Source organism: Vipera berus, assembly GCF_964194415.1.
Source record: "Vipera berus genome assembly, chromosome: 3".
NCBI classification, from domain to species: Eukaryota; Metazoa; Chordata; class Lepidosauria; order Squamata; family Viperidae; genus Vipera; species Vipera berus.
The window spans coordinates 203,477,276-203,490,666 of NC_138204.1; the positions used below are offsets into that span (position 1 = coordinate 203,477,276).

The window sequence follows — 13,391 nt, forward strand, 5'->3', positions numbered from 1 at the left end:
TTATGGAAGCAGGGCACTAACGCGGAGTAGGCCCTGACATGTGTCCCTTTAAGCAAAGCAGTATTCCCTTAATTTTATGCCCTAACCCAGGGGTAGGCAACCTTGGCTCTTTCATGACCCGTGGACTTCAACTCCCAGAATTCCTGAGCCAGCATGAGCTGGCTCAGGAATTCTGGGAGTTGAAGTCCACAGGTCATGAAAGAGCCAAGGTTGCCTACCCCTGCCCTAACCAAGCAGTCCTCCCACAGCAGTTAAAAATGAAAATGTTTCCTTACTGAAGAGGCTTTGGGAGTCAGGAACGTTGATTCCCAAATGAAAGATTTTTCTTAATCCAGTCAGAAAGCTGACTCTTCTCTACAACCCCATAAATAGCCTCATTTTCTTTCAGACAACAGGCGGGACTTTGCTGATCGTTTTACTTTCCTGCCGGGAAAGGCTTCACCTGTATGACTTCTACGTACCCGGCTGCTGTTAAAGGCGCAGAAGCAACGCCCTGCAGAAGTACTTGAAAGGGGGAAATACGTGGCTTATTTACATGACGCACCAATAGTAACAACAGCAAAAATTTTGTTGGGTTGTATTTACACATTTGGTGTTTTTTTTAATGTTCTCCTGAAAATTAAAACCTCTTTCTCTTCCATTTGGTTTTCCAAGGTGATGATGAATTAAACTATGTCGTCCAACTTTACACAACCGTGGACTGCTAACAATCAATTATAATAAAATCTATAACAGGTAAAAGCTGGCAAGCATGAAAAAGCAAAGGATCTCACTCTTTTCTATCTTTCCCAGCGTTAGAGCCGTTTCTAGAGAGCAGGATCTTATTCTAACCCAAGAAAGATAATTGGAGCCTGGTCATTTGTGCCTCCGGTGAGAACTTTGGTTGAATTGTTCAACGATCCATTGGTTTGTTTTCTCGACTGTCCATGACATGCTATTCAGAAGTATTTGAGGCTTTACTCCTAGGCAAGTGTAAAATAAACGTCTCCGACTTAGCGCCATTTATCTTGAGACAATATCCTGACTTTCCCAATAGCCAAAGCCCATTGATTGGAAATTGTAGTCCCAATACACTTAGAAGGAAATGGACGTAGAGGTCTGATGTTTATGCTTATAACTTTAGCACGGACACGACTGGAGAGACATAACGATGTAAACAGGCCTGTCTTTACCTGAAGTGCAGTGAGCACTTTAAGCAACGTTGCGGTAAAACGGGTGAGAAGGGGTGGGAGAGACCAAGCTCCACAACTGATACTAACTCGAAAGCTATAAAGTATTTTGGGTGTTCATTTGCGCGAATAAAAGATTCGGCGTCGCATTTAGGTGCGAACTGCGGAGAATCGTATTTTAAGCGCACAACACACACACACACACACACCGGTGTTGCGACAATCTTGCTTAGCCTATTCGTCTCCTTTTGGCTCGGTCTCCCCTTGGTTGGTCCGAGCGGCCTTGCAAGGCAGCCGCGTTTCCGGGGGAAGGCGTTCCTTGTAACGCGTCCCCCCAGGACGGTCGGAACAGCACGCGTGGAGCGATGCTTCTTCAACGGCCCTCCGTTGCCAGAAACGAGCGGCTTCTCGTTCAGGCTTTCTTCGGGAAATGAACCCTTTAATCCTTTCCCTTGGCCAGCCAACAGCGGGCTTCAATGGCGGAGGTGGAGGCTGCTCCGGCCGTCTATCAACCGGTCGTCCCTTCTCGCTCCGTTTGCGTTTATACAAGCTGCTATTGGTAAGGAAGCGGAAGGGAGGATGGAAGGTATCATAAGACTTAGATATCGCAGTTATCGATTCAGAAAGTCTTAGTAGGGCAGCTGGTGCCACTAGATCAGAAGTTCCCCCAGCCCTCAAAACCGGAAGCATTTTTTGACAAAGTTTGATTTACTTGTTGTTAGTTGCGAAGTCGTGTCCGACCCATCGTGACCCCATAGACAACGTTCCTCCAGGCCTTCCTGTCCTCTACCATCTTCTGGAGTCCATTTAGGCTCACGCCTATTGCTTCAGTGACTCCATCCAGCCATCTCATTCTCTGTCGTCCCCATCTTCTCTTGCCCTCAACCTTTCCCAGCATTAGGCTCTTCTCCACTGAGTCCTTCCTTCTCATTAGGTGGCCAAAGTATTTGAGTTTCAACTTCAGGATCTGGCCTTCTAAAGAGCAGTCAGGGTTGATCTCCTCTAGGACTGACCGGTTTGATCGCCTTGCAGTCCAAGGGACTGGCAGGAGTCTTCTCCAGCACCATAGTTCAAAGGCCTCAATTCTTTGGCGCTCAGCCTTTCTTATGGTCCAACTTTCACTGCCATACATTGCAACTGGGAAGACCGTAGCCTTGACTATACGCACTTTTGTTGGCAGGGTGATGTCTCTGCTTTTTAGTGTGCTGTCTAGATTTGCCATGGCTTTCCTCCCCAGGAGCAAGCGTCTTTTAATTTCTTGGCTGCAATCCCCGTCTGCGGGGATCTTGGAGCCCAGGAAAATAAAATCTGTCACTACCTCCATTTCTTCCCCATTTGCCATCTATTTGATTTACTATGTGCTCACAAATAGAGGCAGGAGCAGCTTAGACATAATATAATATAATACAGTTAATAATGGTAATTTAAAGCAAGGACTGTCTATGGGGATTTTCAATCATCCAGGTCATGGTTATCCCAAAGGAGGCAACTGGACTTTGTTTTTCTTTAGGACAACCATGAGAATCTCCATAGACATTTAGCTATGCACTTTGGGATGGACACCCTTCAAATGGTGCAGGAGTATGAACGGATTTCCAGAAAACATTGCAGACTACAGGAACCATCTGTGCTTCAGTTTGAGATGCAGACAGCACAGACTCATCCCCAACAGCCTGTGCCTGTCCTCAACAGTGAAGGGACAGGGCGGAAAATATCCTGCAGCCAAGAAGGCTTCACACACATTTGCACTATTCAGGACACAGAAAAACCTTCAAATGGCCTCAATGACTCTAAAACAGGCATGTCAAACTGCGGGCCAGATGCACGACAAAACCGCGCCCTCCCCATTGCCGGCAACTGGGAAAAAGAATGCAAATGACCAGCTGTCTGTAAGGAATATAAATCCTTCCATTCCCCACCTTTCAGTCAGAGTTAAAGAAGCTTCTTGGATAAGAAGAAAAACATCTTCAAAGAAAAACTTTGGGTAAAAAAAGGAACCTATTTAATCAACTTGATGTCACACCTTCAAAGCTATCCTTTGCTTTTGCTCCATTCATGATTGAAATCCTGTTTGTTTTTCATATTGGGAATTTCATTTTTGTTATCTCTAGTTAAAAAAAAAAGTAGATGTATACAAAATGTAAACATACCCTGGCAGAATGAAACCCTGATTCAAAGTCATTTATATCCAACTATACAATAGTGGAGAAGAGAGAATGAATTGAATAGAAGATTTAATGTCAGGAAGCATATTCAAAATTAAGATTTTAGTAGCAGAAGGAATCTTGAAAATGTGTGAACTGGTGTTTTTATTTCTCTACAGTGAAGAAAATATCTGGAAGCTCTGTGAATATATCCGAAGCAAGAATCAATACCCTTTAGAAGAATTTTATGCTGTTTTCATTTCCAATGATAGAAAAATGGTGAGTTGGGATGTGGACGTTATATCTGTATTTGATTAAAAAAAAACCACCATGCTGACTCATAGTTCAAATTAGCACTGCAGTAATGATTAGTATAAGGGATGCGGTGGCTCAGTGGGTTAGGACGCTGAGCTTGTCGATCAGAAGGTCGGCAGTTTGGCGGGTCGAATCCCGAGTGCCGCGTAACAGAGTGAGCGCCTGTTACTCTTCCCAGCTTCTGCCAACCTAGCAGTTCGAAAGCACGTAAAAATGCAAGTAGAAAAACATGGACCACTACGGTGGGAAGGTAACAGCGTTCCATGCGCCTTTGGCGTCTAGTCATTCCAGCCACATGACCACGGAGACGTCCTCGGACAAGCGCTGGCTCTTCGGCTTTGAAACGGAGATGAGCACCGGCCCCTAGAGTTGGAAACGACTAGCACGCATGTGCGGGGGAACCTTTACCTTTACCTTAATGCAGACATGTCAAACACAAGGCCCGGGGGCCGGATCCGGCCCGCGAAGTGGTTTCATGTGGCCCGCGAAGCTATCCTGGAAACAGTGAGGGAACGGCCCCCACTGCATTGGCCCTGGCCCAGAGACCCTCCTTCTGCCAGAGACCCTCAGATCTTTCCCACTCCTGCCCAGGCACCCTTGATACCAATGATGTAGAGCTGGCTACGCCCACCCAGTAGGCCATACGCACTCTAGCCACGCCCACCCAGTAGGCCACGCCCACCCTGGCCATACCCACCCAGCCCCCTGAGGGCAACCACAATGCTGATGCGGCCCTCAATGAAATTGAGTTTGACACCCCTGCCTTAATGATTAGTATAACTTTGGATGTGTATGAATAGAATCCTCATTGGGACTTATCGTTAGGTAAGTTGATATATAGATTCGGTTGCTAATATTTTTTTCCATCACTTCGTAAGTTTTATAAAAAAGTTGTAATTGGTTATATTTCTATGTCTTCTTAAATGATCAGAAGAAGTTGCAGGGTGATTTGTCTTTTAAAGGACATATTTAAATTAATCATTCCTAATTTATCTGAGAGAGCCAGATTGGTCTAGTGTAGGGCTCTTCAAACTTGGCAACTTTAAGACTTGTGGACTTCAACTCCCAGAATTCCTCAGCCAGCCCTGGCTGGCTGAGGAATTCTGGGAGTTGAAGTCCACAAGTCTTAATGTTGCCAGGTTTGAAGACCCCTGGTCTAGTGATTAGGTCAATATGCTAGAAAGTAGGAGACCTTCACCATGAAAGCCAGTTGGGTAAGTTTGGGCCAGTCACTGTCAGCCCAGCTCACCTCACAGGGTTATTGTGGGAAAACAGGAGGAATAAGATGTGTTGGATAGTTCACCACCTTGAGTTCTTTGTAAAAATAATAAAGACAGGATACAAATAAAATAATTGCCTTGCTTAGCAATAGAAATTCTGGTCCAAGTTATTTATTTATTTATTTATTTATTTAAATTTTTATACCGCCCTTCTCCCGAAGGACTCAGGGCTGTGTACAGGGCAATAAATATCAAAATACTAAATACAAAAGTTAAAAAAGATTAAATAATTATGCCCAATATAATACAATAATTAAAAACTATGCTAAAACCCAAACCCCAAAACCCATCAGACCAGGCCGGATTGTTCAAATAAATAGGTTTTTAGATCGTGTCGGAAGGAGCGGAGGTCGGGGGCCATCCGGTAAGTTGAGGACTACCGGTAGTCCTTGACGTAAGGCCACAATGGAGCCTTAAATTTATTTTGCTAAGCGAAACATATGTTCAGTGAGTTTTGTCCCATTTTACAGCCTTTCTTGCCACAGTTGCTAAGTGAATCTGGCTTCCCCATTGACTTTGCTTGTCCGAAGGTCACAAAAGGTGATCACGTGACCCCAGGAACACTGCAACCGTCATAAATATGAATTAGTTGCCAAGCGTCCGAATTTTGATCACGTGACCGTAGGGATGCTACAGTGGTCATAAGTGTGAAAAACAGTCATAAGCCAGTGTTTTCCGTGCTGTTGTAACTTTGAACGGTCACTAACAGTCACGCGAATCTGGCAGGTTGCTGCTTACTTAGCCAATAGGGAAAGGATCACTGACGTGACAAAAGCTTGGCAGTACTGTTTTGTGACAATAGGCCATGTGTTGAACTGTTGGTGTTTCCCCAGCTGGAAACCACTGACCCTGCTAGTGCGATTGTGTGCTGCTAGATCCAGCAACTCTACCTCATTAATTATTTACTTAGCCAACTGACTGTGTAAATATAATCCAGTGTAGCAGAATAAATGGCTGGGGAAGGGCCCAGGCAGAACCTGTTTTGAAAGGCAAACTCCTACATTTTCTGTGTTATTTGAACAATGCAATCTGCTTGCACATTTTACAAAATAGAAGCAGGCAGAGAGGAGTTGCAGAAGGAACAGTAGGGAAATGAGTGCTGGACACAAGGAAAGGATTGGTATTTATTTCACTGTCACGTTTTTGGAGGGAGCAAACCCTGGAGCTTACGATGCCAAAAATAAAAAAAAAATTGTATAGTAGATGTTACAGCCACAAAAAAAATACCCTTGGGTATTTACATGGCGTTTGTTGAAAATGTATTACCTCTTAGTTGATGGGAGCCTGAGATGTTAAATTACTTTAACTGTGTCCTTTGTAACCTGCAGGTGCCACTTTGGAAGCAGCAGGCAGGGTGTGAAGAGCAGCCTGTGATCTGGGTGAAGAAATCTAAATTTTCTTTGCGCTGTTTCCCGCTACCCCTATGATGCAATTGTTGTTTTTTTTTAAAAAAATGTATCTTATGCAACCAGATCAGTGAAAAGCGCTCAGTCCAATGTCACCCAATGGGATTTTAAAATGTTTCCTCAGCCAGTATGGCAGTTAAATTGGTGGACCAGGAGTAGAGATACCAAGATCTAGTCTATTTTATTTATTTATTTATTTATTTTAATCCCATTTATATCCCGCCCTTCTCCGAAGACTCAGGGCGGCTTACAATCTAAGAAGCACAAATCAATGTGCTTAGCAATAGCCTTCATTCTATGTATATGCCTGCTTATTAGGGCTTTCGCCCCCCCCCCCCAAGCGGCATTATTACAAAGTCAGCTTATTGCCCCCAACAATCTGGGTCCTCATTTTACCTACCTGGGAAGGATGGAAGGCTGAGTCAACCTTGAGCCTGGTGGGATGCGAACCTGCACTAATTGCAGGCAGCTGGTGTTACTTAAGGAGGCATTAGCCCACTGCTTCACCAAGACTCAACCATAGAAGTACCCTGGATGACTTTGGGCCAATCACTCTGGCTCAGCCAACCTACATCACAGGGTGGTTGTTTGGGGAAAAAATGGGAAGGAAGGAGCACTGGGCATGCTACCTTGAAATCCTAAACGAAAGGCAGGAGATATAACTGGCGAACAACAATGTTCTCTGGATGAGTTGAATTTGAAGTCCCATCATTTTCAGCTAGTTCTATTTGGGTGACCAGATTGCAGCTTAATGTGCTGAGTTATGAGTTTTTAAAATAAGAGCTCATTCCACAAGCCAGCTGCATATGTTAAACTAGGCATGTGTTTTCTGGTTTACTTGATTAGAAAATCACAGGGTTTTGAAACCAAAAAAGGCTGCAAAACTTGGTTTTGGTGCTGATATATTCTTGGTTAACTCTAAAATGATTAACTGGTAGTTTACTGACTTGAATGAAACAGCCGTTTTTGGTGTACTTGTTTTCCTGTGCAAATGGTCACATGCAGCCTCTTAAATCTCATAACATATTTTAGCTATATTTGACTTTGGCTTTTTCTCAATGTCCTGGTGCAAAGCAACCCCTGTTCTGTACCAGCCTGCTACCGGCCCTGCAGAAAAGGCAGGGACAACCCCTTTACAAACGGCAAGAGGCTGGAATTAAGCCTGCCAAATTTATTAACATAAAACAGAGCAAAGCAAGACACGAACCATGAAACAGGAGCTATGAAAGAGGAACTAATCAAGCGGTTGCCTTCAGCAAACCAGCCCTCCCACGCATTCCCCTTTTATACAGTTCAGGGCGTGGCTTCTCTCTGCCTCCTTCCGAGGTGCCCCATTGCCTTCCTCTGTTTACTCCTGATTGACTGCCTCCTGCGTCGGGCGTCCTTGAACAGGGCCAGCTGTGGGTCATCTTCATCCACGCTGTCAGGCTCACACAGCTGGGTCTCCGTCGTGACCAGGTGGGAGGGGCCTGGCTGAGGGCTCTCATCAGCAAGATCTTCAACCCCCTTAGCAAGCTCTTCAACACCCCCCTCCTCCTCTGAGTCGTCCGACCCAACTGCCGAACCCACAGGCTGACCCTGAATCACAACAACCCCAGAGGATTGCTTTGCACCAGGACATTCAGAAAAAGCTCAGATAATGCATGCTAAACTATTTAGAATGATCCATTCTATGATTCAACTAGCATTCCCATATACCAGAGCTAAGAAAAAAACCTAATAACTAAAAATGAATGAAGTAATTATATAATATATGTATAGTTGAATTAGGTTTTACATATAGAGTTTTACCCTTTTTCCAGTTTCTCCTCTCTAATCACGACAGGTTTTCATTCTCCGTCTAAATATATTTTCTTTTCAGGATTACCATGTTATCTTGTTACACGTGTCGAATGGAGACCAGAACTTTATCTATGATCTTGATACTGTCCTACCTTTTCCATGCCGTTTTGGCACTTACGTTGAAGAGGCTTTCAAATCGGACAGCATTATTAATCCTGATTTTCGAAGGTGGGGATATCAGTCACAAACATAATAGTAGTAAGACTTGGGTGTGCCAAAATTAGCTTGACATGTTACAGTTCATAATTTGAGCTTTCGAGAAACAGTTATTGGATCAGCCTGGAAAAGTGGAAAACTATAACCATAAAAATAAATTTCAGATGCATACTTCTATTAATCTGTTAAATGAGTGTGTGCGAAGTAATAAAACCTTGTTGAGCTAATACAAAGAATGTATCTGATGAAATGAACAGCACAAAGTCTTTAAACCTTCATTTTACTGAACTCCAAAATATAAAATGATGTAGTTCATATCTATTTCAAAATAAATTGTATTACCCCTTGGTTGAAATCTTACAATCTAGAAGTAAGTCCCGCTGAATCTCTAGCTGGATTTATGAATTGTGTCAAGACCACTGCTTACTTAATTATACAGGTAATCCTTGACTTACAACTGGCCTCTTAGCTACTGTTTGAAGTTAACCACAGGCTCCCCAAAAGATACTTACGAACTAGTTTCAAAGTTACAGTAGCTGCAACACCCTCACAGTCATTCGCCATTATGACCGACCTCAGCGATGCTATAGCGCTCACCTCCAGCAAGCAAAGAGAGATCAAGTCAGCCAGAGCTTGCAAGCTGGTGCAGGATCAACTTTTCTTACAGACTCACAGCAAACTCATGCCAAACTTGGGCAGGCATCCTGTGCTCCACTTAACAATCCTCGTGTTCATTTAACAATTGTATCAGGGAGACCAGGGAGTGGGGTCATTAAGCGAGGCCATTTTGCTTAAGGACTGTTATGACATGCAATCGTAATGTGCAGGCTCTGTTATGGTTGTATCTCAAGGACTTCCTGTAACTTGACTTCATTAGCCACCATGGGCTGGGTATAAACTATGGCTTGTGAGTTTACGTGGCTGGATTGGCACGTAAACCAAGCAAAATACTTCATAGCTTGGCATGATTTGCGAATTTATCAAATGGGCTTTTTTCTTTTACATGGAATTCCACTGTACTTCACCTTTGGCTTAAGTTGACCGACAACAGATTTACTTGTAAAATATTTCTGGTTTAATATAAAATGTCAACCATTCACAGTTAATACAATGTGAGTCTGATGCTGAACAGCAATTTAATATTTGATTTAGCTGTAGTTGAAAATGCTTGCAAAAGACTCAGCCTTCTGCTTTCTGGGGTAGGCAACTCTGATCACTTAAATGTTTTTCTTCCTTAGAAAAGTCAGATTGGTTCGAGCTGATGTGTACCTGAAGACTTTTGCTTCTGACCGATCGCACATGAAAGATGCCAGCGGGAATTGGCTGAAATCTCCTCCCCCATATCCATGTATTGAAACTGCAGGTAAATAACCAATATTAATTTTCCACACCAAGCTACAGTAGATCTCTTGTTAATACTGACTGAGCTTAAACATTGCAGTGAAGTGTGGTTTGTTTCTATTGAATAAGTTTGGCTGAGTTTTTACAGTGTAAAGCAATAGGAATAGAAATAGGAATAGGAATTAATAGAATAGAATAGAATACAACAGGATAGAACAGAACAGAACAGAATAGGATAGAACTGGAAGGGACCTTGCAGGTCTTCTAGAAATCTCCAAATTGAGCTTGGCTCCTGGTGACTCATGGATATGTCCAGATATTGGTGCAGCAAATGTTTTGTATCCAGAACAGTATTTCTCAACCTTGGCAACTTTAAGATGTGTGGACCTCAACTCCCAGAATTCCTCAGCCAGCCTGAGAAACACTAATCAGAAGATCCCAAGAGTAGGTATTGTCTTTTCTTAGTATAATTAATCTCATTTTTGTAGTTTCAGCAACCCAGTTCTTTACTTAGCTACTTCCTTACTCTCTGCTGGAGTTTAAGTAATATGGGTCTATCCTGAGCAATTTTCTTCCATACTCTAAGCTCATCCCACTTCTGCCATGGTGGCTTAAAGCAGTGTTTCCCAACCTTAGCCATTTTAAGATGAGTGGACTTCAACTCCCAGAATACCCCAGCCAGTAATGCTGGCTGAGGTATTCTGGGAGTTGAAGTGTACACATCTTAAAATGGCTAAGGTTGGGAAACACTGGCTTAAAGGACAACAAGAATCTAGAACAGTGATGGTGAACCTTTTAGAGACCGAGTGCCCAAACTGCAAACCAAAACCCACTTATGTATCGTCAGGTGCCGGGTGGGTGTGGCCCATTGGGTGGGTGTAGCCCACTGGGTGGGTGTGGCCCACTGGGTGCCTGTGGCTGTGGTGGTAATGGCAGACTGGGTGGGACTAAAAAGTTCAATCAATCAATTCCAACTGTGAGATTATTTTTTTTCCCATGAGAAGTTGAAATTGATTGATTGATTGAACCTTTTTTTTTGCACACAGCAGCAGAGGCCTAAAGTGAAAAGGTTTTATAAATCATAGCTGAAGGCCTAGGACTGGGGCGATGACGTGCGTGCCCACAGAGAGGGCTCTGCATGCCACCTGTGGCACGCGTGCCATAGTTTCGCCACCACGGATCTAGAACATCTGGGGGACTTCATTCCTTCATGGAGCAATGTTAGCCTTGCCATCTGGAAATGAGTCTTAGAAGAAGAAAATTGAAACTGGAAATAGTTGCATATCATGGAAACCTAACATCTTTTCTCTACTCTAAAGTAGAGAATATTGTGTCTGCTTCCAAAAAAACTAAATAACACAATTTTTTCTTCTTTTTTTCTTTTAAGATTACAAGATGAATCTGGATGACTTCATTAGTATGAATCCAGATACAGGCTGGGGTTTTGTGCTGAAACTCTCTGATTTTGTGCAAGAATTTGGCAGTCAGAACTATGAAGAAGAATAATTGAGAATTAAAGTATGTATATAATTTGCCATGCAATCTGTATATTGCCATGGTTAAAGTTGGAATAATGTTAATTGTGTTGTGGCAAATAAAAATAAACTTAGAAAATAAAACTTTATTTTTTGAATATATGCGACACAAAAGGGAGCCAGCTTGGTCTAGGGCAGGGGTAGGCAACCTTGGCTCTTTTATGACTCGTGGACTTCAACTCCCAGAATTCCTGAGCCAGCATGGCTCAGCTTGGAAACTCTCCCTTTCCCCTCAGCATGGCTGGCTCAGGAATTCTGGGAGTTGAAGTCCACGAGTCATAAAAGAGCCAAGGTTGCCTACCCCTGGTCTAGTGGCTAGAAACCAGGAGACAGTGAATTTTAGTTCTGCCTTAGGAGGTAGTGACAGATTTTATTTTCCTGGGCTCCAAGATCACCACAGACGGGGACTGCAGCCCAGAAATTAAAAGACGCTTGCTCCTAGGGAGGAAAGCCATGGCAAATCTAGACAGCACACTAAAAAGCAGAGACATTATCCTACCAACAAAAGTGCGTATGGTCTTCCCAGTTGCAGTGTATGGCAGTGAAAGGTGGACCATAAGAAAGGCTGAGCACCAAAGAATTGAGGCCTTTGAACTATGGTGCTGGAGAAGACTCCTGGGAGTCCCTTGGACTGCAAGGCGATCAAACCAGTCAGTCCTAGAGGAGATCAACCCTGACTGCTCTTTAGAAGGCCAGACCCTGAAGTTGAAACTCAAATACTTTGGCCATCTAATGAGAAGGAAGGACTCACTGGAGAAGAGCCTAATGCTGGGAAAGGTTGAAGGCAAGAGAAGAAGGAGACGACAGAGAATGAGGTGGCTGGATGGAGTCACTGAAGCAGTAGGCGTGAGCTTAAATGGACTCCAGCAGATAGCATAGGACAGGAAGGCCTGGAGGAACTTTGTCCATGGGGTTGCGACTTCGCAACTAACAACAACAACAATAGGCCTGAAAGCTGGTTGGATGACTGGGTCAATCACCAGGAAACAGTAAGTTCTAATCCTGCCTTAGAGGCATAAAAACTGGTTGGGTAACTTTGGGCCAGTCACTCACTCAGCCCAACCCATCTCGTAGGGTTATTGTGGGGAAAAGAGAAGGAAGGACTATTCTATATATTCACCACCTTGAGTTACTTAAAAAGTAATAAAAGCAGGATTTAGAAAAAATGAATTCAACTTTACTCTAGGGCAGGGGTAGGCAACCTTGGCTCTTTTATGACTCGTGGACTTCAACTCCCAGAATTCCTGAGTCAGCTGACTCATGAATTCTGGGAGTTGAAGTCCACGAGTCATAAAAGAGCCGAGGTTGCCTACCCCTGCTCTAGGGGGTTACATTAACTTTGTATATGATCACCCCAGCAAGACTTTTATATGCATAATAATGGAAAGATTTGACTACACCCACAGCGAAGAGTGGATGGTGAAGACAATGGACCTTGCTGAGATAAAACTGACAGTTTTGATTAGAGACAAGAGATTGATTTTAATGTTAATTGGAAACCCTTTTTGACTTTTTTGAGTGAGAGAGAAAAGAAATGAAATTATAATATATGGGTTTTATGATGAGAAAACATAGTAGATAATAGGAAAAAGTTAATGTAACCCCCTAGAGCAGGGGTAGGCAAGTTCCCAGAGTTTTTTCCCCAACTATTTCACAATCAGTCCCAAAAGAAACATCTCTTGTTTCAGTTGCATGTTAATCCTTAAAATCTTCTGGATTGATGTACGTATTTGAATCCAAAATAGCTTTTTTGCATATACGCTAAAAATGTGAACAACAAGAACTCTCTTATTGTTCACATTTCCAATTACAAATTTTTGATGTCAAGAGATCCTGGAAAAATGAGTTAGGAGTGATATAGTGGCCTGTCACTAGATGTCAGTCTACTTCTAGTCTCTCAGTGAAACAGAGCTGTAAGAAATTGTTGGTTTCTTGGTTATCTTTTTTTCTCCTCTAGTGGATAGTTTAATAAGGGTCACAGTGATCAACAAACCTCTTTCAGAAGACTTAGTGACTTCTTAGGTATTAGGCACCATCATATGATGTTACGTATGATATCACCACAAAAACCAACATGGCTGACTGATCATAAGTCTTCAACAATTTCGCTCCCAAGAACTCCTGATATTTTGAGGTTCTTGCCTGACTCAGATGAGAACTTAGGTGTAAATCATTTGCATCTCATGCGACATGGGGCATTCAG

At 43.1% G+C, this 13,391-nt stretch overlaps 1 protein-coding gene across 2 annotated transcripts; it reads left to right on the plus strand.

Moving 5' to 3' along the window:
* The first annotated feature begins 1,492 nt into the window (after positions 1–1,492).
* NTAQ1 (N-terminal glutamine amidase 1) lies at positions 1,493–11,257 on the plus strand. 2 transcript variants are annotated; one of them, XM_081324883.1, is made up of 6 exons: positions 1,493–1,728; positions 3,493–3,592; positions 6,237–6,287; positions 8,176–8,324; positions 9,551–9,675; positions 11,041–11,257. In XM_081324883.1, the coding sequence occupies exons 1-6, from the start codon at positions 1,646–1,648 to the stop codon at positions 11,157–11,159; spliced, it is 627 nt and encodes a 208-aa protein (XP_081181009.1). In that variant the 5' UTR covers positions 1,493–1,645; the 3' UTR covers positions 11,160–11,257. The 2 variants fall into 2 exon arrangements, with proteins under 2 accessions (XP_081181009.1, XP_081181010.1); XM_081324884.1 differs by lacking the exon at positions 11,041–11,257 and adding an exon at positions 10,000–10,258.
* The last annotated feature ends 2,134 nt before the right edge of the window (positions 11,258–13,391 follow it).